Here is a 27077-nt window from a genome sequence, read left to right on the forward strand (position 1 = left end):
CTCAAGTTGAAAACTTTAAAGAGCCCAAAGGGGACAAAACAAGAATTCTTATTTGTGCTAGCGCAGTATGATAGCGGGAAAACAAAAATGGACTGTGAATTGATCGACTGATTCGACAGATTTAGCAAATATTTATTATGCAGCTATTATTTGCGAGGCACTGTTTTGTTGGCTGGCATACAAGATCCCTTGCCCTCAGGGAGTTTACACTGGGGCAGGGGAAACAGGAAGACAGAAGAAAATATGAGAATGTGAAAATACTGATAGATTGAGAATGCTTGGGGGTAGGGTGGGATAGGTGATGACTGGCTAGGTGAGCCCAACTCAAAATGTGGTCTGTGGATTAGTTCAAGGTCAGTTCCGATTAGATCATCTGTTCCTGGTCCTCTGTTAGATAACTGAAGTTAAAAGTATCTAGAAATTTTTATGTCAATCTGATAAAATAATTTTATATCAATTGGGTCAAATAATAAAAAGGCTTATATTTCAATGTTTTCTTTTTTTTCAAATAATTAATTTTCATTGTATTTTTCATGAGTATTGATCTGTAAGGGATTGGAAATAAAACACTAATTCTTTGCCATTGTTAGTTTGAGAAGCACTGAGTTAGACTAATAACCTCCATTGTTGGTACTTAAGTAAATAAGCAGACTGGAGAATTTGAACTTCTTATGATTAATTAACTCATTGTTAAGTGATTGTTTAGCTTATTTGGCTTTAAAAATAGAAGGATATTTAGGTCCTTTGATTTTAAAGTACTTTTACTCGAAGAGTTGGATGTAGAAAGAAAGAAGGAAGAAGCAATATTAAAACTGGGAGGAATACAATACTTAGATGATTTCCAAATCTGAGATTTTTAATAGCTCTTTGGATATAAGACCTTTCCTCCCACCAGGTGTAACTTCTGATGTACACTAAATGAAGTTACACCATCTTACTACATATTTGTCCCTGTCCCTTCATCTGCTGCTGGTGGAGCGGAAACCCTGAGAGGAGAATATAGTTGTTTGAGGAATCTATTATTGCTTATCAAAGATAACCTGGGTAGCATTTAGGATTATCCACCTATTAGAAGTCTACCAATTCCTATTGATACATAACTTTTATCACTCCCCTAATTTAGAGCCCTATTATCCTTATTGTGTAATACGGATAATTTAAGACCTATGTTTTAAGACAGCTGAAAATAAGATTAAAAACTAAGGACATATTTTGGATAATCCCTAGTTAGCCTATTAAATACTTCTTTTCCATTTTATGACCATTTTAGATGTGGTACTAAACTAGTTTTTTGTTTATTATTGGAAATTGAAATTTAATATGTTTATATTTAATAAAATACGTAGAAAAATAGGAGTGGAGGTATACAATTATTTATTAGTAGATCATAAAGTAACTTAAAAAAAATTAAACAAAGGACTTAATAGATAATGACTCAATTCTTGTCCAGTCAGATCTGGCCAATTAAAACAGTATGTGTATGATTTAGTTTCAAAAAGAATGTGCCATACAAAATATGTTCTTGTGTAGATACTTGTAATATAATATGCCTGAGTTTTGGTATTGAGTGCATGCTTTAGTAGTATTAACTAGTGGTAAATATGTTGAATTATTTAACCATCATAATATTGATACCTGAAGATGTTTTGTCTTATTATTTGGTGAAACATAAAGCAGTATGGTTATAAGAGCAAATCTATTTAATGATCATTTACCATTTAGGTGATTATTTAACAAAATTTGAAAGGCAGCTGTATAATGGAATGAGGGCAGCTTTTAGCTAATGTGAATTATAATTTATATTCTTAATGATGGTTAAAAATAGCAGTCATTGGATTTATGCAATCATATTCATCTATGCCACAAATAAACTAAGGCTTTTGAATATCTCTTGGGGGTTAGAAATATTTGTGGTGTGATGGGTGTATAATTTCAGTTATATAAGAGTTATAGATTGATTTTCTTTTATTACCTGGATTTTAATCATATTAGTAAATAGATAACTAGATATATTCTAGAACCAGTCAGTGCCTGTTGGGGAACGAATGGGGGAGGGTTTACTCAGCAGTCTTCTTTAGTTTGGTCATGAAATGAGGACTGCTTTATGTAAATTGTTCTTACTGGCGCCAGCTAGCTGTAACTGCAGTCTGGCTGTTCTAGGGCAGCAAATAATACGTGTCATGGATTTCCTGTTTGGAATGTATAAGAATGCAGCCTTTTGGACTGACAGAACAGAGTTGATGCATTAGAGTAGGAGTACTGAGACCTCCACAAATGACAGTTAATATATGGAATAGTGAGAAGTTATAAACCTTAAGTTTCTATTCTGCTTTTATAGATTTATGCCTATTGATTCTATTGGGTAATATGTGGGAGGTACTTAACTGCACACAGTTGCTGCAGACCTAATAGTAGGCAGCATAGAAAGCAGTACAAAAGAATTCTGAGTCTAGGCATCTTCACTAGCAACAGTCCTTTGGAAGATGTACGTTGAGTGTTTTGTGAGCTTCATTGACATGCTGTCTGTTTTCTGGCTTTTGTGGTTGATGGGATGTTTGCTGCACAAACTACACAACAGATGTGAACCACTGTTTGAAAGGAATTTTAATATGTAGCCAGTCTACTGTATTCCTGGATTTTTTTTTTAAATGAATATGAACCAGACAAGGAATTTAGGCTCAAAAAGACTGATCTAGAAATCTGCATTAGCTTTTAATGTTTATACAAATGAACTAAGTAGTAGTGGTTAACAGAAGAGGAAGTCTGTTTCACAGTCTCAAGCTGCCCACAGGTAAGAGATTCAGGTCCTTTTTCTGTGATAACCCTCCCCTCTCTTCTACCCCTCAGGCCTTATATCTGTCTCTCACCCTTGGGAAGTTTTTTTGTTTTTTTTAGTTTTAGTAATACTAGGATTGGTAGATTGTTTAATGTTAATTTTCAGGAGATTCTGAATGTCATATTTGGATTTGATTTTTAAAAAAGTATTTTTATCTTCTCTAATTTTCCTGAGGTTTGAGTTGAAATGAACAGTGGGCTTTGTATATGAATATTACTCATGCATACAATATGCTTATATTACATAGAAATCAATTTTAGATCTCTTTTCATTATAGTCCTGTAACTGTGTTCCCTGTTGTAGTGACACCAGCTGGTACATACAGAGTGATGACATTTTGTAACCTTACTAAACTATAAAGTTTTAGTATAAATGTACCACTTTGACTTCATCATCAAAATCAGAATGCTTATGTTTTCACAAAGGGCTCATTGACATACATTAGATAATGTATATTTATGTGTAAAACATGGTCAGGTTTTCTAGTACCACCCTTATCATTTTCATTTCCATGTATTTAAACCATTTTACAAAGTGAATTTAAGAATCTGAAACTAAAATAAGTGTATTAATTAGAAATTCCATTGAGTCTAATATTTTACTTCTTAAGCTAGGTGAAAGGTGCACAGGCATTTGTTATGTTATTCTTTTTTTGTATGCCTGAAAAATTGCATACAAAAAATCTCATTGAAATAAAAATAAAGAATACATAATCATTACTGTAAAAATAAAAAGATTTATGTTTATTAAGAAATACGTACTGATAACAGTATGGCCAGTGATAAAGTATATTACTGATTCTTATAATAATTTGGGGGGATGAGTGTGGGGAGGTGAGTAAGTCGGATGAGGTGAAGTGTGGTAGTAAGACTAGCTTAGAGAAGTGGAGGAGGAAAGGAATTAGATTAGGCAGTTCTTTGTATTTACCTCCTTCTCTGGGAATTAAATAGGTTCTTTCTGCAGCCTAAAAGTGTTAGTTTTTAGGTGGGACTTCAGTTCTCTGGATTCTGAAAAGTAGTTTGTCATTTATTACCACTACATGGCTGAGTACTTAAAAACTAGAGGCCAGCTGAGATAGAACACGCATGTTTCAGGGATATGAGCTATTTCCTGTTGCCTTTTGACAGTATTGCTTGGGATTTTTTAAATGATTGTTTTAATGTATGTTCTGTTGAAGTATAAAAATGTGTAAGTTTCTGAGTATGTTTCCTCTAAGTAAATAATTTCACTAGGATTGGAGAAATGGTGATAGTAGAAATATATCAGTTTTGATTAATATGCTTCTGGAGAACACACATACCTGAGACAGTTGGGAAATGTTTTCAGACTTCTCTTGGGCCATTGTTTGAGAGAATGGTGGGCTGGGAAGACAGCTGAGATAGACTGACTGGTTTAGGTAAAGAGGCAAGAAGTTGTTAGACCGAAAAACAGAGGAATTTGTTGAATGCTGTTAGAGTTGGGGGTCATAGCAAAGAAAGATGATGGGAAGTAGGACAGAGGAGTATTCCGTATATAGACAAATAAACCTAAAGGGAAGCATGTAAAACACAAATAAAAGCTATGAGCATAAAGATATATATAATCTTTGAGACTATTGAGGTTGAATGTGCATGACCCAAAAATCTGGGTGATATAATTTGAGTTTTTAGTTTTTGTGTTCCTCTTAGGCAACAAAATTTATTTAGCAAGGCAATGTAGACTTAGCTATCTTCGAAGTGAGACAGACTTAAGTGGTCAAGGAGTTCTAACATCACACTTTATGCAGGAATCTACTGTTTGGTATTCCTGACAGGTAATTTTCTAGCTTCTGCTTCAATTTTTCTAAATGACAGAAGGGAATCTGTAATTTCCTAAGAAGTTCCTTCTTTTGTTGGACGTCTTGAAAAATTAATATTTGCAGATTTTTGAGACCAAATTGACCTTCCTTGTTTTTTTTTTTCTGCCCTCTACCTTGTGTCTGCCTCTTTCTCTATGTATCTGTATCTTTTTTTACATGATAGATCTGCACTATTTAGAGAAAACCATTAAAATTCTCTTGTGTTTTCTAGGCTAAATATCCTCCATTTTTCCCAACTATTCCTCACACACTATTTTTTTCTAGTTCATCCTCTCGTTTGTCTGTTTTTAAAAGTCTATATCTATGACACTCAAAACTAAATAGACATTGAAAAATGTCTCCCTTCTCTGACTGTGTACTTCAGCAATTTAACTTTGCATTGACATTTTTGGCAGCTACTTCCCACTGTTGAATTTTATTGAGTTTGTATTAAGTTAAAATCCCTTAGTCTTTTTCATGTATTCCATTGATAACATTTAATGTACTTGAATACTTGAACCAAGTGTATTATGTTATATTTTAGTTATATCCTCTTCATAATTTCTAATATTGTTTATTATGCTTTCAATTCTCCTTGCTATATTTCCCCCCTGTTAGTAGTCTCTTTAAAGAACTGACTTGGTTTCGTTGATTGCTTGCTGTTTTGAGTTTTCTATTATAATTTCCCATTTTTATTGTAATTACTGATTGGGTTTATGACTTTCTTCTTTTACTAGCATTTTTAAGTTTGTGCTTTTAATTTAAAAAATATATATATAATATAATTTAAATTATATTAATTTAAATATACGCATTTAAGTTTTTCTCTTGAGTATCATTTTAGTTGAATTCTCTGGGTTTCTCTGGGTTATATTTTGTTAATACTTAATTGTTTTTATTATTTCATCACTGATTTCCTCCTTAATCCAAAGTCTTTTTGTTTTTTTAAACCAGTTTATAAGAAGATAACTTTCCCTCTCATTTCATTAGTGTTGATCTAACTGTATTATGTTATGGTCAGAGAATGTGGCCTTTTGTGAATTTTTTGAGGGGGTGGTCTTTGAATTTATTAATATTTCTTTGTCACCACATGCATGGTCAGTATTTATGTTGGTAGTATTCATAAAAGATTCATTCTCTGGGTTTGTTGGATATACACTTCCATTTATTTTTTTATTTTTCTGGCATGTAAATTGAGAAATACATCTTTAATAATACTTTTGTTTTCTTCATCTGTGGATTTTAGAAAAGGTGTGTTTATCTTTTATTGTGGATTTATTAGTTTTCCCCTGAGTTTTTAAAATGTTTTTGCTTTTTGTGATTTGAAGTGATATTATTTAGGTGTATCAAAGTTAACACGTTTCAGGTAGATTGTACCTTTTATCAATCAGAAATACCTTTTTTTTGTCCCATTACTTGAGTTTCAATTTGAGTTATTTTTTATATTTACATATATGTTTTATGTTTATACTTAATCTCTTTTTTTGTTAGCATTTGTTTTGTGTATCATTTTCCACCTCTTCTCAACCTTTCTATGCTATTTTATTATAAGGCTGGTCTCTTGTTTATAACACATTTTTTTTTTTTGTCAATTTACCCAGCTTGAAAACTATATTATTTTTAGATTGATAGTTTTCTCTGTGTGTGTGTGTGTGTGTGTGTGTGTGTGTGTGTGTGCTGCATTCTACAACCTCTTAAGTCCATTAATTCCCATTCTGTAATTATCTTGGATTTTGACTCCAGAATTTTTGTTTTAAAGATGGTGGATTCTCAATTATTTCAGCCTGCCCATGAGTTTTACTTGTTTTATGGAGCATTGTTGTTTTCATTATCTGAGTTTCTTCCTACGATCTTCTGCTGTCTTATATTTGTAGTGTATCTTTATATAATTATATTCGCAAGTATTTGTTTCCTCAGTCTTTGCTTAGAAGTAATATCTTTATTTTTTCTGTCCTTGGGGATTGCTGTTTTTTCTAGCAATAGCATTCTAGGCTGAAAATAACTTTTTCCCTGAACTTTGAGAAGTTTGAGGATATTGTTATTTATTTTAGCATTCAGTATTGCTGATGACAAGTCTGATGTCGGTTTAATTCTTACTCCTTTATAATTAAAAATGATTTTGTTTTACTGTGTAAGTTATTAATATTTCCTCATGTTGGTTTTCTGAAATCTTAACACAGTATGTCTAGGTGTTAAAAACTTTTTTTTTTTTTTTGGCTTGTTTTAATTTAGTCCATTTTGGTAATCAGTAGGCCTTTTCTATAGAAAAAATTTTTTTCTAACTATCTGAAAAAAATTTTTTTTCTTACTTTATTCTCCTTTTTCTCAGTTCTTTTTTTTTTTTTTTAAACAGCTCTTTGGTGAAAGTTGTTGCTTCTGAGTATATGACCTATGTCTCTTAGCTTTCTGTTTTTCCTTTGTATAATCTCACTCCCACCCCATTTTTTATTGATTGCACCCATTTTTGTGTTTGAGATTTCCTATTTTACTTTGAGGGTGTGCTGATCCAAGTGATTGTGAGGGGTGAGGAGGTGGTACTTGCTGCTCATGGCATATGCTGGGAATTTGTACTTTGAATGGTAGCTTCCCTTCCTTGTCTCTTCTGGAGTTTAGCATCTGTGTGGGTAACATTCATAAGTGTCACTACAGCCCTGGTTTAGCATTAGCTTGGAAGAGATTGGGGAAAGTGGAATGAGCTTGATTGTTATATACAGATCATATAAGTGTTTTCATTTGAAAATTGAAACGGGATATCAAGTCTAAGTGAAAGGCTACATTTATATTCTGTTGTCTTCTCCCCAAGTGAACTGCTGAAACTGGTTTGGCATTTATCCTTCCAGACTTTGAAATATCACTTATATGTGTATATAAATATTTAGAATAATATTTTTTCATTTTAAAACATAATTGCATAAAAACTGGAAACATTTATTGTCTACTTATATTTCTAAGAACTTTCTATATACATTCTCATTTAATCCTCTTAATGTTTTTATGAGGAGAGGCATTATTATAGTCTCAGTTTCATAGATGAGGATAGTGGGGCAAGTAGAGGATAAGTATCTTGGACAGGTAACTAAACAAGGAATTGATAGTACCAGTATTCAAAGAGGTATGTCTGGCTCTGGTGTTTGTACTCTTAAGTACTGTGAGTTCTGTAGCTGCTTGTTGTACACTTAATATTCACATCCATAAAAGAGACGTACCTCATTCTTCTTAACTTCTCTTAGTGTTCTTTATTCTTTAGTGTGGATGATTCAATATAGTTTTTTAATTATTAGTGATGGATGTTAAATTTGTTTGTTTTTGCTGTTACAGTGTAGCAGTAGGTATCCTGATACATTACCTTTTTAAACATATTACTAGTGCATCTTAAGGTAGGCACCTTAAAGTGTCTTTGCTGTGTCAAAGTGATGCATAGTTCATGCTTATTTGCCCCTAAAAATGGTTATGACAATGAAATCTACCAGCAGTGTGTAATGCTACTCATTATGGCATATTATTGCTAACAATAAATAGTTGCCAGTCTGATGTATAAAAATATCTCTTCTCTTTATTTTGTCTTTTCCTGATTATTAGTGAAGTTGAACATTTTTCCTTATATTTGTTTTATGAATTGCCTGTTTGTTTCTTTTTTTATGTTTCTTCTGAATTTTTTGTACTTTTAATGCAGAAATAAATGTTCCTTTTTATTCTGGGCACAAATTCCATATCACTATGCTTTTTATCTGTCAAATGTTTCTCAAAGTTTGTACTTGTAGTACTTTCTGTGCATTTGAAATTGATGTTTTTTTCCTAGATTGAGTTATACATAGTTCTAATAGTTCACATATTTTCATAACTTTGTGCATTTTTTTAATATGTTAATGTTTCCGGATACCTTTTATTTGCTATTCTGAATTAAATGTTTTCTTCTTTATAGAGTCTGTGTTTGAGCTTTTACTGCTTTGGTCAGGATCTCTAGAACAATATTGAATATAGTATCATGCATTTTGTTTTTGCGTTTAATGGAGATGCCTATGGTGTTTTACTAGTAAATATGAAATTTCCTATTGACTTGCAGTAACCATTATCAGCTAAAGGAGCAGTCTTTATGTTCATAATTTTCATTTTTATCAGTGAATGAGTTGGAACATATTCAATGCCTTTTCAATTTATGTTGAAAATGACAATTTTTAAACCACTTTGGGTTGTTAATACACTTCTGGATATGCTTACCTTTTTGATAGAGGTGTTTACAATGGAAAACTAGTGCAGTTTGGGATAGAAAATGTATCCCTTCATTTAGTGGTTAACCCGGTCTACAGCGATAGAGGACTTGGATGAAAATGTGTAGGTTTTTTTTTTCTCCTGGCCTTAAAGACATAGGAAGTCTCAGTCATTTCCCACAGACTGCTGTTCTAGTCTCTCCAAGGGCTATTCTTTGCACAGTATGTTATTGAGTCAGTTGTTATGCCATGAAAAGTGACATAGGTAATCACATGTCTTCTGTTCTCCAGTAGAATAGCTTCAAAGTCTTTACTTAAATGTTTAAAAGATGATAAAAAGAATTTAGAAGAGAAATTTAATAAATATTTGGAAATACCAAAATAAGGTCTTTGATCTGAATTTGTGAACTCTGAAAAGAACTTGGTGGCTTATTGCATTTATCATTGTATTCTTAGGGCTTTTTCTTTTTCTCTTTCTTTTCTTTCCTTTTCTTCTTTTTTAAAATTCTGGAGGCTCTAGGCTCAGTTAAGTATTTTAATGTGGCAAAGAGCCAGATTTCCAGTAGCCCTGAACTCAGCAGGTTTCTGTTGCTTAGCAACTACTTGTGAAATCTTGTGGATATAACTGAATTATAAATAGGATTATGAGCAGAAGTGCAATTGAAATTGAGACAAGAAAGAAAGGCATGTTCTTTTTTTTCCCTTTCCATTTGAATTTGAGTTATTCTTTATGCAGAGTCAGTTTTCTGAAATCTGGCTCATAGAAATTGGGAGTACTAACCCTATCAAGAAGACAGCAAGGGCTTTGTAGAGGTCTTGTTTGTAATTACACATTTGAAAGCATGTTTTTAATTATTAGGATTAAATAGTCTATATTGGAGAGATGGCAGTTAATGGAAAATAGAGTACTTCTAATTTCTATGGTCATTCATGGAGAAAGATTTCCACACAGTGTAATACTGCCTATATTTCTTTCCCACACTTACATTAAAATCTACATGCAGTAACACTTTAATCTTAGGCTACATTTTTGTACTTTTAATCACATTGTTTCTTTACTGTCTTATTTGATAAATATATGAATACACCAACCTATCTTTACCATTCCTCAGTAAAGTGGTTTGTTTTAGAGTGGAATTTATTAAAATTTTATTTAAGAGTCAACTTTAAGGATCTCTCAGGTCTTCTAATTTACTTTCCATTTATTCCAGATGGAAAACTTAAGACCTAAAAATGTTAAATGATTTGCCTAAGTTAGATCTCTCCAATCTGTGTTTTTTCTGCATCATCTTCTGTTACTGACGCAGATCTAACAGCTTTTTTTTGCACTCATATTTCATCAGTTTACACAAACTTTAATGGTATTCTGTGATTTAAAGTAAAAATGTATAACTGAATTCAGTAACAAGCACAACTGATATGAACAGGTTTAGATGAAAGCAGAAGAACATGAGATCTCAGTATACTTGTGGTGATCAGTCAATATGTTCATAGAATGGGTGGAAAACATTGGCTCGTTTTTTATGATAGTTAGGAGGAGAGAGGTTAGGAAAGTTTAGTGTTTTTTTGGTCAGATCTGCAGATACTTTTTAGATTCTGAAAGATGAAACAAAATGGTAATTTTTGGTTTTGGATAAAGGAGCCCTGTATTTTCTTAACTACATCACAAATTTTTAATAATAGTTTCTGGCAGCCCAAATCTGTGAAGCTATGCTTTTTAGGAACATATTCCAGAATCAAGTAGATTATATTCTCATGCATTGTTTGCCAGAAAATTTTAGAATAAGAATGTAATTTTCCGTTTTTGCTCCCTGGGGGAGTGCTGGTCCATTCTGAGGTGTCTTCCCAGGAGAGATCTTGTTATCAAAAGCATAACTTTTTTTCTTAAATTATAACTGAAGAAAGATATAGATTTGTAAATAAGAGTAACTCAAAAAGTTGTGGTAAATATAATTTTAATTAGACCTACAAGGGGGATAACATACTAGCAATATTGTTTGCTACAGAAGAGAAAAACTATAGGTACAAAGAAGAATTCAAGTTTACTCTGGGATGTGAAGGAAGATTAGGGTTCTTCCTTTGCTTATGATTGTTATTAAAGTTAGACTTCTGTACACATAGGCTGAGGCCACAGAACATCTGGCTCAGCTTTTAAAATCCTGTAGGTTCTTGGAGGGGAGGGTCCAGACATGGGGGAAAGAATGGAGGGATGGGATGGTGATGTTTCTGGGACTATATAAACTTCTCCAGAACATTTTAGTTGCTGTACTAATTTTCAACACTAAGGTACCATTGATTATTCAATTCCCCTAAAATTCCAGTTAGTGTGTGACAAGATGTTTAACTACTTTGAATACTGTTCTGCAAACATCATGCCTTTCCTATTCTCTTGAAATAAAAATGGCCAGTGTAAGTAAAACTAAAAAGTACTATGACAGCTTTAAATAATACCTGAGAAAATATGAAGTGCTGAGATGTATATCTAAAGTGATACCTGACTTACATACATGGAACTATAAAGTACTTTTTCCTACTTGCAGTGCCTTGCTATCAAATTTTGACCCATTTGTTATATTCTTCCTCACTAACTGTAACTCATAGGTTAATTCATACTGCTTTCCTTTGTGATGAGGATCATAGTTTATTTGTTCAGTTAAGTAAACAAGATCTATACACATGTAAGATTTAAGTTATCTTAAAGATGTGAATACAGTTATAGTTATATCTGGATATCCAGGTCACACATGAATACAACATTAAGAAAAATAAATAAGACAATAAACCAAGTTACTTTTCATTCAGACTAATGTTTAAAATAATAGTATTTATGTGTTTAAAGACTTGGTTAAACTTAACTTTAAAATCCAGGTATCCTTAAATATCTAGATGAAAAGGATATATTACTCAGTGGATTGTTCATTTGATTTTTTTCATCCTTCACTGGAGCTTTTTTGTTACTTGAAACTGTTCTGTGTTTTTATGTTTTAAAGATGTTGTTTCTAAGCTTTATTAAAATAAGTCCTTAACATGTAATTTTCATGATTGACTTTCCTAGTATCAAATATATGAATTCATTTTGTGACCAAAGAAAACATTTTAAAATTAACTTACCACTTCATTAAAACATATTCATGGAGTATTTGATGTAAGAAATGCATAGAACATGAACTTTGATAAATAGCATTTGTTTTAATATAATTTGACTGTCTAACCAGCATTTCATTTCAGCAGATACAATTTAAATTCTTGAAATTAAAAAGGACTATTTTCCTTTTCTTTTTTTTTACTTTCCTTTATTTCTTAAAATTTGATCATTCCTCACTAGCCCATAATCTTTGTAATCATTACATTAGACTGCACATTGTTTGCCATCTTTAGGTATTATAATCTTGCCAGTGTAAATTTGTAATGTAGAAGGAAATATGCATACTCAGCATAATTAGGTTGGAAAATTAGAATGATGAAATACATTCTTTTATCTGGAAAGCAAAATAAGAAAAGTCAAGTGTTGTCAATTTTAACATCCCATTTTAGACAAAATTGAAAAACCAAAAATCATAGTATTTACAGTATAATACAACATTGTAAATCAACTATACTTAAATAAAAATAAGCAGGAAGAAAAAACTTAAAAATAGCAGCATTTTACCGGCTATATATATCTACATGTTTAACTTTTACTGACATGAACAATAATATAGTTTGTTTCCCTCACTGAGGAATTATTTTAATTTGATTGAGAAAAACAGTTATTGAATGACTGCTGTGTGGAAGACACTATTGTAAGTTTGTGTCAAAAGTAAATAAGGCATAGTTCCCAATAGAGATCTATTCAGAAATCTACTTTGATAAATTATTTTAATCCTTCTATTTTTAGTATACAGTTAACAGTCTTTTGCCATTAAGATTCCCAAATGATTGCAGGGGGAAAGTGATAGGGAAAAAATGCAGTTGCTGTTCAGATTTTGAGCGATTTAAAGATTTAGAGATATTAGAACCATGATTAAAGTGATTAATTTTTCTCCTGAGAAAAGAGCACTTAAAAATATATGTGCATATATACATATATAAGTAAAATAACAAGGACAATGGCATGTAACTTGAAAGAGGACCATTTATTTAGCTTAGCATTCATTTTTCTTTAGTTGCCACTTAGTAAAAAAAAAATGTTCCAAATTAATATTTTGGATAATGAAATGCAAGGCACATCTTTTTCCCCAAGAAAACAAAGTGTTTTTGCTGGTTGTTTTGCTCTTATATTCACATCTATTCTGGGATTCATACTAGCATATTGTTTCTATTTTTAGGCTGTTGCCAAGCAGATTAAAAATTTCTCCTCTTATGGTTGCCCAATTTCTAGCTTTCTGATTGGTTACATGAACCTGCTTTCTTTATCCAACCACAGTGACTATGCAAATTGTATTTCAGTTTCTGTTACAGTGAGAGAACTGATAAGATGGCTGCAGGGGTTTCCCTTTGGGATATGTTTATTGTTTTAAAGAGGATTTTCATCTTTGTGTAGTAATAAGCAAAATTAGATTTCTTTCAAAATGGTATTTCATTTTTTGAAATGTGAAATCAAACTATCTAAATAAGCTTTGTAAGCCTTGAAAAATGCCTCTCTTGTCAGATTTGATTAATTTTAATGGTGCTATGTATGCATGCTGTCAGAGGCAGCATTATGTGTAAGTGGATATATGTTACTTTTTGTTAGGAAATAAGTATACTGATTCCTCAAAGAAAGGTTGGCCTCTGTATTTAAACCTGCTGTGTGTAAACATACCAGCATATTAGTTTACAATTCTGTCAAAAATATTCTAGATTACTACCTTTGCTTCTAAAAGAATAATTTAGTTTTTTTCACTTAAGAATTATTTTACATGTTAGTTGTATGTTTATAGCCCATCATTCTTTTAGCCAATATTTGCTGTCTCCTATATGCCAGACACTATGTAGCTCATTAATACTATTCCAGGATACTTATTTTATGTTTTCTTCTTTTGTTAAATGACTTCTGAAGCATATCATAATGATACCAGCATATTCTGAGATGTTTTCTGACAACAAAGCATGACCACTTAAAATGCATTAATCTTATACTAGATATATGATGAGACATGCCAAAGTATTTTGCTAAACATACAGAAATATACGTATTACAGTCCACTTTTAATAATCATTTCTTTTTTTTAATTAAAGTATATTTAACTTACAATTTTATTTGTTTCAGGTATAAAACATAAGATTCAATATTATTGTAGTTTATGTACCATACAAATTATTACAAGATTATTGATTATATTCTCTGTGCTGAGACATTACTTCCCCGTGACTTATTTATTTTATCAGCTGATAGTTTCTATCTCTTGATCCCTTTCACCTGTTTCTCCCATCTCCCAACCACTTCCCCTAATAATTATTTCTAGAAAGATACATGTAGGGTACTGGCAAAAGCAGTAAATGATGGCAAGACACATCACACTGAATAAAGACAGTAGCGATAAAATATGACAAGGCCTTATGTAACTCCAGAAAGTTCAGTAAATATACCTCATTTAAAAACATGTTTATCATTAATTACATGTAAGACCTTTTGGTTATAATAAAAGAGAATGCTCCTGTTTCAGTGAAGACTTCCTGGTCCTTTTGGTAAAGATAGTTAATTGCATTTTCCATATGTACAAGACTTAATTTATGTATGTACATGGAGTGTTCATTTGCAACATGTTTAGTACTGTTTTTTGTCAATAAAATTTGTTTTGTTCTTTGATTTTATATGAGTATCTCATGCCCATTACTACCATCCTGTGAGATAAGCATGCTATAGAATTATGTCCCATTTAGGACAGGGAAAAAGGCTAATGGGCTTATCTAAGATGAACACATGGAGAACAAGGTTGCTGTTATTTTAGTGTATATTGCCTTTTATCACTAGTATAATTACAGGTATACTTGTTGGCCTAGAAATGTAAATTCTCTAAAGTAGGAACCAATACTCAGTTCTCTTGGTATAGTTTTGTTCATGTTGAAAGTGTGACCCAGTAAAGGGAGGTTAGGTTAAAAACAAATGAAAAAGTATTCAACTCTGGTTCTGCTATTTTTTTTTTTAAATAACAGGTTTATTAAGATATAATTCACATAACATACAGTTTACCTGCTTATATAATTCAGTGGTTTTTAAAATATTCACAGTTTTGCAGCCATCACCACAATTAATTTTAGAAAGTTTTTATTACATTACATAAAGAATTCTTGCACCCCTTAGCACCCACTCCTTATTTATTCCCCAACCCCTCAACCCTAGGCAACCACTAATCTGCTTTCTGTCTTTATAGATTTGCCTTTTCTGGATACTTCTAATGAATGGAATTCAATATGTGGCTTTTTGATGGACTTCTATCACTTAGCATGTTTTCAAGGTTCATCCATGATGTAACATTTATAAGTACTTCATTCCTTTTTGTGGGCAAATAATATTCCACTTAAATGGATATACCACATTTTATTTATCAGTTGCTGGACATCTCAGTTATTGTGGCTATTATGAAGAGATACTTTTTGGTTATTGTGAGTAGTGCTTCTGTGTGCATTTGTATACATGTGTTTGCATGGACATGTTTTTATTTCTTTTGGGTATCTTTATCTAGGAATGGAATTTCTAGGTTTTATGGCAGTATGGTGTTGAAGAACTACCAGACTGTTTTCCGAAGTCTCTGCTCCATTTTACAATCCTACCAGCATTGTATGAGGATTCCGATTTCTCTACATCTTTTGCTAACACTTGTTATTTTCTTTTTGACCATAGCCATCCTGGTGTGTTTGAAGTGTTACTTCATTGTCATTTTGATTTGCATTTCTCTGATGACAATGATGTTGAGCATCTTTTCATGTATTACTTATTGGTTTATTTTAGGAGTAATATCTAAGTTCTTTATTCATTTAAAAATTGGGTTGTTTTCTTATTATTGAGTCATAACAGTTTTTATATATTCTGTTAGATACAAGTCTCTTATTAGGTACATTATTTGCAAATATTTCCTCCCATTGTGTGAGTTAGAATTGAACTTAGCAGGCATCTGGCCTAACCTCTCTAGTTTTATAGTTGAGCAGCCTGAAATCTAGAGAGTTTAGATGATTTATCCAATGACAACTATTATACTAATGTTAGAACATGGAGTAGATCCAGTTTTGTTAGTTTAGAAATCTTTGTTAAGCTAAGCTCTTATAACTGTGTTTTTAAGGTGGTAGATTATATATTTCACCATTATTCTTCTGGTAAGAAGAGTATATATCCCAGCCTTTTGCCACATGACACGAAATGTTTCCCCATGAGAGCTTTTTACTTCTCTATCCTCTTGCTGTCTAACCTGGCTTAGCCAATGGACTGTGAGTAAAAGCAGTATATACAATGTCTAAGAAAAAGTTTTAAAAACCATTGTATATTGTGTGGTTCTGTCGTTGTGGTCGTTTCTCTCTGCCACAAGACCTGCTGGGGAGTGGTTGCTCCTCCTTCAGCCTGTGACTGCGAATGAAGAAGAATGTTACTTAATAACTAATAAATTTTTTCTTACTGCATTATTACCTAGTGAAAGCTGACTGATAAGAAAGTAAGCCCACCACTTTCTCCTTAGGTTGGGTCAATAAGAAGAGTAAGAACTATTATTCCCTGGCATTTGAAGGATTTACATCTTTCAACTTCTCCTAAATCATTCTGGATGTTTTAATTCATCCAAGTAAAGTGTGAAACATTTTAGATAAGTGGTTTCTTAAGAGTTCCTGAGGAAATAAAATAAATGGCCTTTTGTAACTTTACTCATTGCTGCTTAGGTGGTGGTGAAGTTTGGTGAGTGAGATAAGCTAGTGGGTAATTTTCTAAGGGGGTGTAGTTTGATTAAATGTATTCTAAAATTGCATTTGTTGGATCGGGTCAACTAATTTGACTTTGCTTATATAACAGAATGATCTCCAAATATACTTGGAAAAGTGATTTTAAGGTATCTTGCATTTTTTCATATATACTACCCTAGAATTTCTCAAAAATAGCAGTGAATGCAACAAGTTAGACTGTAGTGACCATTCTGGTTTGATGTACATAACCAAAATTTCAAGAGCATGATTTGCTACTGTTTTATCCAAGGAACTCTATTAGTAAAGCAAACTCCCTGTTTCCTTTGTCGCTGATTATTTTAAAACATTTAGTTAGGGAATATTTCATTACACAGTTTGATACCCCAGCTACTATCAGTAGGTTGATAACAGGCAGAAAGGGTTATTTATTGAGGTGTCAAATATTATGAATACTCAGTACCTTACTGAATTTGTGAGTGTTAGATAAGGAACAAATTTCACCAAATTTTTTTTTTTTTTTAACGTGGTAGGCTAGCTGCTGACACTGTTTCTATGCAATTGAGAAAGGAACCATAATAAAGTTGAACAATCGTGAACTACAGGGGGCTCTGGATCCTCAAATAAATATTGCCAGTGCTTTGTAGTGACTGGGAGAGACAACTTCTGGAAACAAGATGAAAATCTTTGTGGGATTTTTAACAGAAGTAGTGAAAGTAGTGATTATGTTTTACTAAAGTTTTAGAAAAATAATTATTGACAGAGATGACAAGATATCCATATTTAAGGTAAAAATTTAGAAAATCTTTATACTACATTTGAGCAGGTAAGTATCAAGAGGATGAATCATTGCATTAGCAGTTCCACCAGTCTTCCTTAATGGGCAGTGAACAGTATACAGATTAACATTTACTGTGCAGCACACTAATATTTTGTTTCCAGGACTGTTGCAGAATTCTCAAGTAAAATTTAGGAGTGCAAAGTAAAATCACACAATTCTCAACTAAGAATGGAGTTTTTTAAAATAATTCAGCAGCAGAGTTTCATTTCTAAAGAGGCTAGGAATCCTCAGTGTTAAAAGTGATTATTTAAGAGTAGACCATATTATTAGTCAGGCCTATAGACTAACATTTATTTAAGCCATTTAACAAAAACTCAAATTTGAATAAAAATTATTTTCAGCATCCTATTGTTTAGAATAATGTTATACTAATGTTAGTTAACAGCATAAATTTAATTGGAGTACCTATGTCAAAGATACGAGTGTCAAATCCACTTAAATGGCTTTTTTAACATTTAGCAAGCTTTTGCTAAAGTTTTATTTTTAAGTGTATTTCATTAAGAATCCATACTTTGAATTAATACAGTGTGTTTGTGTGTGTGTGTTTGTGTGTATGTGTTTTGACCCAATAATCCTGTTACTTCCTATTGTTTTGTTAGTTAAGGCAGCTCTTGGAAAGCAGTAGTTTAGATCCTTGTTTATTTAATCAGAAAAACCTTGCCATAGACCTGTTACTGAAACAAAGAATCTGGGGTATATTATGAACATGTATCAGTTTCATTGTTCACCTTTAATTGCACACCCTTTAGATTCTTGGTAGCGTACTTGCCCTCATCTGCTTCCCTTGTTGCCGGGCAAGGTTCGTAACACTGATGGCTGATTGGTTTTAGGCAACTACGGCTTTGAGCCAATCAGACAGTGAATTTCAGTTCTCTCACAGGACTGAAGCATTGAAGCAGCTGCTGATTTATTTTTCCTATGGGGAGATTATATAAACTAAGAGTATGGCTGCAGCAAGCTCCCTCTTGGGTATGTTTGAAAAATTACAAGGTTCATCTGTAATTGAAGGAGATAAAAATGAGGTTTATTTTTAAAACTTATTTATTACTAAGAAAATCTGATAGGTAGTGAATTTCAGAAAAATACATTCTGGTGACAGATTTCCTATTTTTATTTTATAATTTTACGTTTGAAGGATTGTAAAATAATGTAATATAAGAAAAATTTTCCTTCAGATTCCATGAATATTTATTGTGTAATCTACACATTTGCTTTATTTCTTCAAAAGGAAAGAACTCTACCTTTTTGTAATCTGCTGCCAAGGGCAGTTAAGGAGAAAAGAATGTAGTAATTATATCTACAACACAATATAGTTATCAAGTATCACACTTCAATTTTGATAGGTGAATCAGTTCTAAGTCAGTTCAGTGTAGTAGACAACAAAACACTTTATAATCATCTGTAGTAAACCTTTGGGTCCAGAATACAATTAATTTTTGAAATTGGCAATCTATAACAAATAGACTTGGAGGGTATGAAAATAGTCTTGTTAGTTATTTGAATTTAAGGTTTTGCTGGATTTTTAGTATAAATGTTTTATAAATGTTAAGGACTATGGAATCCTAAAAAGAAATTTACATTTGAATTTTGCAGATTATGACCCATTGTGTAGAAAAGTATATTCTTGTTATATACTGCCATGTTTGACTCATTCCCCAGATAGGGAATTGATTTATATTTCTGGAAACATTTATGGTAACTTAAAAAAAGATAAGTTAAAATAGCATGAAAGGTGTAATTTATATTATTTATGTAAATAAGCATATAAAGATCTTATTTTTTATGTGATGTATTTAATGCATATTATGTATTTAGAATTTTATGCAATTATGTTCTAGATTACTTATATCAGACAAAGAACCTCACTGAAGTTTTGCAGATCCAGGTTTTAACTATGTTTCTCTGACCTTATTGTCTGTCTCCTGTTGCTGGGCAGGAATCAGAATTGTGGCTACTGATTGGCTGAGTTTGTGAGCAGCTCTTAAAACAGCCACTTAAATTCTTGAGCTTTTTGAGCAGGCAGATTGTAGGCTGACATTACAGTTTTTGGTAATACTTCCCTTTGTTGTTTTATAGCTATGATCTCTTTGCTAGAAAGAAGAGTGAAAGGAGTGGGTGGCGGGGGATGAAACAGAGAAGAAAATCATGTTTTCACTTAAGAAGAGGCTCATTGGGCTTTCCTTAAAAATAATTTACCCAAAATTTGAAAAAAAATTCCAAGCCATAGAGAATTATTTGCAGGTAACACACCCTTCTTGGTTATTTAAATTTAAATTTCTTTGGTAAAGGTAAAACCCTTAATGATGTAGAAAAGAGTTTTTTTTTTTTTTTTAAGTTATGATATTTCCCAGTAGTTCTTGAATCTGAATATATAGAGTAAGGATTTTAAAACATTTTTTTTCTTACTATCGTCCTTGTGAAAAATTTTCAGGAGAAAGTAGTTCATCACATTTTGTACATTTACTTCTAGATATAGCAGACATTTTCTGCTGTAAAATATAAATGCTTTTTCCTGTGAAAGTAAATTAGTCATGTGAGAGCTTCATGATTGTAGTATTGCCACCTAGAAAAGTAGTATTTCTTTTGTAGAATAGTTTTGTGAATGGCATCTCAGTTCCAGATGATGGTATTTAAAATGATCTTTGGAAATGTTTTGTTTCAGTAATACAGTCATGGAGATGTGTTTGTAGGTAACACACCCTTCTCTAATGTGAGTCTTTGTTAAATATACATTGCTTATGCAAAATAGGTTTTTAAAAACTTACTGCTGATTGGTTTGCGTAGATACGGATGAACTAGTTTGAACTGGTTTTTTATGATGCTGCTTTATTGCTTTGTCTGTTTTTCATTATACTTGGAACTCATAAAAGATCTAGTAAACGGCTGTAGTGTGCGCCCTTGTGGGTATAGGTGGTAGTTATTCTGTAATTCTTTGTATAGATAGTCCTTCATTTTACTGAATTGAATGACAATTTTGTTGATAAAACTGGCCTGTTTGGATTGAATTTATTTTTATTAAATGTTGCTTGGCAGTGGCAGTTAACATTAAACATGATGTTTGCATGTTGGATTTTCTAATTCATATACAAAATACCAAAAATATATGAGAAATTTGTTCCAGATTCTCTAGTTTATGCCTAAAAACATTCTGAATACACAGACAATTATAGTGATAACATTTATTGGTTGTTAACTACTTTCTCAGTGCTTAATATATAGAATCTTATTTAATCATGACTACAACCTCTGTGGTACTAATATTTCCTTCTTAAGGTAACTGAAACTAAACATTGAAATGTTAGTTAACTTGTTCTGTGTCACATAATAAGTACATGGGAGAGCTATAATTCAAATCCATGTTTGTTTGCAGAACTTGTGTTCTTAATGGAGTTATGAAATTATGAAAATATACTTTTTTAGAGGTTGCTTTTATTGCAACTGGTAATAACTACCAGTTATGCATATAATAGCTGAGAAATATGGCTATTATGAGGTCAAAGACCAAAAGAATTTCACTTTAGTATTTGAAAATATTTAAAAGGTAACCATACTTGTACTATGCATTAATTATTTTGTATGTTTGGAGTCAACAAGGAAAAGTGACTACAAAATTTGCATTGTATCTTCTTTGCAGAAAATTTTTCAGTTAGTATGAGTTTAGAATGAATAGTAAAGTGAGAAAAATTTTGAAGGTTACATTTTGAACTGCACTTAATAATCCTTAAGATGGTGCCTAAGATAATTTTGCATTGATGTGTCTGCTCAATTTTAAGGTAATTTTTGTAACTAGTTTTACTCAGTTCGATAATGTAATTTAAAAAGTCTAGGGAGACTAATGTAAGTAATTGGCTTAAAGTTAGAGAATGAATGCAGATTTTGTACCACAGTCTAGAAATACTGTGACAGAATGGTTGATTCTTAAGTATTGGCCCCCAACAAATAGGCTTAGTCATTATTCTATGCCTTTGGTCACAGGAACAATGGAACACCAGGAATACACCTATAATCGAACAAGTTGGTTTTATTTGTTACAGTGAGGAAGAATGCTCACCATGGGGAAACTGTGAGGCATATCAGTAAGAGAATGGTAGGAAAAAAACTGATAAAGAATTTAGTTATGGTATAGATTGGGTTTGGGGGGAGGGTTTGAGGAAGTAGAGCCTCTGGATTAGGTGCTGTCTGAAAGCAGGGCCAATTCTATACTTGGGTATGTCAATGACTGTTATCTATAGGGCAGACAAGCTACCGTGAGGATGAAACTGCAATTAATAAAAAAAAAAAAAGTAGCCATCACTCATTTAGTCAGAGAAGGAGATGTTTAGTATTTTAGGGGTAGCTGGGTTGCATACTGACCTTGTCTAATTTGAATGTTGAGGTCATTTTATGTCTAACATGGCTTAGCTATAAGTATCAGATCAGTTTATGATGACACTGAGGCCTAGCTTTGAGCCTCACATGAGTTCCCAGACTGAAGAGGCTACTTTTTTCCCTTCTCCAACCAAAGCGAGTGTATCCTAAAGTCATACCTACTGGTAATGGTGATGTTAAGTGAATATCCAACATAAAAGCAATATTCTTGATCCCTGTATATCTAAGTACTTAAAGGACATTTATTTTATTCCACTGTAGACTTGCAACATTGTCTTTCTTCAAGACCAAATCTTTTGTTTGCCTTACTGCACTGGCCAGGTGTTAACACAGAAACTGTGATTGAGAGCATCCTTGTCTTAGTTCTGATCGTATTTTACTATTAAGTATGATATCTGCAGTTTTCTTTGTAGATGACCTTCATTAGGTTTGAGTTGTTTCCTTCTGTTCTTAGGTTTCTGAGGGTTTTAATTATGTCATTGTTGAAATTTGTCAAACAAATGAAAATTCTGTCTGTTGAGATGATCTTTTGTTTATATCTTCACCTTCTGTTCTGTTTATGTGATAAATCACATTTATGGAAAATTTTTTTTCTTAAATAACAGAAATGTGTTGTCTTACATTTCTGGAGGTTAGAAGTCTGAAATCAAGATGTTGACTGGGCCATGCTCCCACTGAAGGAAAGGGAAGGATCTGTTCCACACCTCTCCTAGCTGTGGCTTGTGGCTGACTAACTCCAGTTTTCACAGAGTGTTCTCCCATATGTGTGTCTGTGTCTGTATTTCCTCCTTTTTATAAGGACAGTAATCATACAGAATTAGGGCCCACCTTAATGACCTTATTTTAACTTGATTATTTCTGCAAAGATCCCATCCAGGTAAGGTCACATTCTAAGGAATTGGAGCTTAGGGATCTAATATATTTTTATCAAGTAGACACCTTGGTTGGGCCTAAAATAAAGCTATGATGCTTCATGACTCATTCATAATCTACATTACTTGATTTTTTAATATGAAATCAATCTTGCATTTTTGTAATGAGCTCACGTGGTCATAATGTATTACCTTTTAAGAAACATACTTTTAAATAACTCATAGATGAAAGAAGAAATCACAATGGAAATTAGAAAATATTTTAACAGAAAAACAATGACACTTTAAAATGTGAGATGCAGCTAAAGCAGTGCTTAGAGGGAAATTTATAGCTTCACATGCATAAATTTAAAAAAGGGAAAAGATTGAAAATTAATGATTAAGGTTTAGCATATTGAGAAACTGCCAGTTTTTCCAAAGGAGCTGCACCATTTTACAATGTATGCCATTGTATGAGGGTTTTAATTTGTCCACATTCTTGCTAACATTCATTATATTCTTTGATATAGCCATCCTGGTATGTGGAAGGTGTTCTCTCATTGTGGTTTTGATTTGTATTTCTCTGATGACTAATGATGTTGAGCATCTTGTCATGTTTATTGCTTACTGGCTGTTGGCAATTTGTATATCTTTCAGAGAAAGATGTCTAGTCAAGTCCTTTGCCTACTTTTAAATTGGGGTTTTTTTTTGTTGTTATTTTTCAGTTGTTGCAATATTATGTATTTTTTAGATGCAGATCTCTTATCAGATACTTTATACATGATATAAAATCATACATTTGCAAATACAGTTGACCCTTGGAAAGTGTGAGGGTTAGGAGTGCCGACTCTGCACAGTTGAAAACCCTTGTGTAACTTTACAGTTGGCCCTCTGTATCCACAGGTTCAACCAGTTGTGGATCATGTAGTCTTGTAGTATGTATTTATTGAAAAATTCCAAGTTTAAGTGGACTCGTGAACTTCAAACCTCTGTTGTTCAAGGGTCAACTGTTTTTCCTTTTATTGTGAGTTGTCTTCTCACTTTTTTGATAGATCCCTGGTTGCAAATGTAATCTTTCTTTATGTTCCTTAATCCTCCCTTCTTTTCCCCTCTTACCTCTACCTTTTTCTGATTCCCCTACTGGTTTCATTCTCTTGTACTTTTATTTTTCCTTTGACAACTACTTTTTTACTTTATGTACTCTTTTAATGCTTATCTGTCTCCTCCAGACTGTGAATTCATTAGCTTACTGAGAATGAAAACTAGAAATTAGTCACTTTTTCATAATACTGCATATTAGTTGATCTTCTGTGAACTGTACCTATTATCAATTTTATATTATATAAATCCAATAACTATGAAAATTAATACACAGCAAGGCTTATTGTGCTTCCTATATATCATTATTTTAAAATTATATAAAGTGCTGCTTGCTTATGAGATCAATTTGCAGTTAAGTCTATAATTAGGTGGCTTTGGTTTCAACTATTAAACTCTATCTTTCTCTTTCTCTTTTTAAAGATTCAACATGGATGGTATAGAAGAACCTCAGAGAAAAGTCTTTAAGGCTCGAAAAACAATGAGAGTGAGTGATCGTCAACAACTTGAAGCAGTGTACAAGGTCAAAGAAGAACTGTTGAAAACTGATGTCAAGCTGTTAAATGGTAACCATGAAAATGGAGATTTGGACCCAACTTCACCTTTGGAAAACATGGATTATGTTAATGACAAGGAAGAGGTGAATGGCATTGAAGAACTTTGTTTTGACTCTGAAAAAAGTAAATCAGAATGGACAGAAACACCATGTACCTTAAATATTCATGTAAAAAACAAGCAGGATGATGAGTTAAAGTGTGAACCTTTGTCTCCCAATAATGTAACTCCTGAACTAACCTCTAAACTGACTACTGAACCATCTTCTGGTGAGACAGCTTCTGGTGATCTGGCTGTTGGAGGTCTGACCTCTGAAGACTCTGCCTCTAGAGATCTGGCCTCTGAAGCATTAACCTCTGGTGATCCCACCTCTGGTGATCCCACCTCTGTTTATCCCATCTCTGGGGATCTTGCCTCTGATGAACTGGTCTCCAGTGAAATGGTCTCCAGTGAACTGGTCTCCAGTGAGCAGGTCTCTGATGACCTGATCTCCAGTGAACCAGTCCCTGGTGAATCGGTCTCCACTGAACTGATCTCCAGTGATTCAGCCTCTGATGGTCCGACCTCCAGTGATCTGGCCTCTGGTGATCTGGCCTCAGGTGATCCAGCCTCGCGTGATCTTGCGTCTGGTGATCTAGCTTCTGGTGATTCAGCCTCTGGAGATCCAGCCTCTGATGAACCAACTTCTGATGAACCAACTTCTGAATCAGCCTTTGATTCCACATTTGAACCAAGTTCTGTACCAGTCTGTGAACCAGTTCCTGAAGCTGACAATACAGAGCCTAGTAGCGATAAAGGTGATTTGCTTGAAAAAAATGGGGATGATGAAAAGTTAGATCAAATTTTCTCATTTGATGAGAAAAATAAAGCTGATAGTAATATTGATGCTGATGAAGCAGCTCTGGAAACAGATGATACAATTATTTGTTCTGATTTATCTCCTGAAAAGAAAGTAGAAGAAGATGCTATCACAGAATCTGCTCTTGGAGAGGAGGCTATATCTAGCAGTATGGAGATTGACCAAAGTGAAAAGAATGAAGAAAATTCTGCAGACCTTGCAGAAACTGTTAGTGAAAATGTTATAAAAGATGACAAAAATGAGGATATCTTAGAGAATACAGATTCTATGGAGACAGATGAAATCATTCCCATTTTGGAAAAGCTTGCACCTGCTGAAGATGAACTTACTTGCTTTTCTAAAGCTTCTCTTCTTCCAATTGATGAGACAAATCCAGATTTGGAAGAAAAGATGGAAGGTTCTTTTGGTTCACCATCTAAACAAGAAAGTAGTGAGAGTTTGCCAAAAGAAGCCTTTTTGGTCCTCTCTGATGAAGAAGATATTTCGGGGGAAAAGGATGAATCTGAAGTTATCTCACAAAATGAGACATGTTCTCCAGGTTAGCATATTTAAATTTTAAAGATTTTGATTAGCTTTAATAAACTGTTTAGTAAAACATTCTCATAAAGTTTTAAATTCCTCTTAGTTGCAGAGAAAGTTAAGAATGATAGTGACTAAAATAATCTCTTAACGTCATAGATTCTTTTAACGTCACAGAATTCAGAATTACAAAGACCCATCTGAGAGCAGCATTGTGTGAAGTGCTGAAAAGGGAAACAAAATAAGTAGAAAATATGGCACTTACCCTTAAGGGGCTTGTAAACTAGGACTAGAAGTAAGATGGACCAACATAACACTATGATACGACAATTTCCAGTACATAATTGATCAAAATTCTAGCAATTGTTCTTTCTGTCACTGAGCAAACAGATAACTAATACTTGAATCTACAAGTCCACTGGTTTAATTTATTTGCTTGAAGTGTAACAAATCCCATTTTAGAATTAATTTTAATTTTCCAGTTGAAATCTGATTCTTTTAATATTTTTTGCCCAGGGAATGATACCACCATAGCTAGAAGCCCAAAACCTGGAGGCCTGATTATCTGTTTGATAAAAAATTCATCCGTTTGCTTCCTCAGCCCTCTTACTTCTACCCAACCTACTCCCCTCATTTTCTGAATAATCACTCTATAACTTAAATCTCTTTTATTTGGTTGTATTCCTTTCTTTCATTAGATCCCTATTACTTTTAGGGTAGTTTCAAACTCCTTATATAAAATGTATATAAACTTATTATTTGGTTAATGCCTGTCTTTCCAATCTCTTTTATTATTCCTAGAAAAAAAAAGACAATGAGAAAAATCCTACTTTGCTTTCATGGTCAAACTCAAACATCATTCCTATGTGAAACTTTCTTGGTTCCTTTCAGACTGGCATGAATACCTTTTGTTCCCACTGTATCATGTTCTCTTAACCTTAGATCCCTGCTAGAGGAGTGACCTTGTAACAAGGAACGCATCTGGTTTTCAGTTTGTTTAAAGGAAAAAAAAAAAAAAAAAAAAAAAGGCAGGCCTGCAAGACAACAGAGGATTTTCCACCTCAGTATATCACACTCACTTTTGGAGGTAGAAACTTTTTCTTATTAAAAGATGACTTCATTTTCAAAGAGTGTTCATTCATTCATTAAACCTGTGTATATATAAATGCCAGGCTCTTCTTGGCTTGGGGATTTAAAGATAAAATTTATTACTTGCCCTGAGGATTCTGTCTAGAAAAAATAAGGAATGGATTCCATTTAGACATTAGTTGAAGTTGAGTG

The 27077-nt window shown here is 32.8% G+C and overlaps 1 protein-coding gene across 3 annotated transcripts in view; it reads left to right on the forward strand.

Moving 5' to 3' along the window:
• The window catches only part of ATF7IP (activating transcription factor 7 interacting protein), a 95214-nt gene that overhangs the window by 21672 nt on the left and 46465 nt on the right, over positions 1-27077 (forward strand). For 2 of the 3 annotated variants that reach the window (XM_074357242.1, XM_010946460.3), the window contains one exon: positions 24287-25815. In XM_074357242.1, coding sequence (XP_074213343.1) covers positions 24294-25815 — 1522 coding nt within the window. In that variant the 5' untranslated portion in view covers positions 24287-24293. Of the gene's footprint in view, positions 1-18444; positions 18516-24286; positions 25816-27077 lie in introns of those variants that run through there. The other variant, XM_010946459.3, reaches the window with a different exon arrangement.

This window comes from Camelus bactrianus, chromosome 34 (assembly GCF_048773025.1).
Source record: "Camelus bactrianus isolate YW-2024 breed Bactrian camel chromosome 34, ASM4877302v1, whole genome shotgun sequence".
Taxonomy (NCBI): Eukaryota; Metazoa; Chordata; class Mammalia; order Artiodactyla; family Camelidae; genus Camelus; species Camelus bactrianus.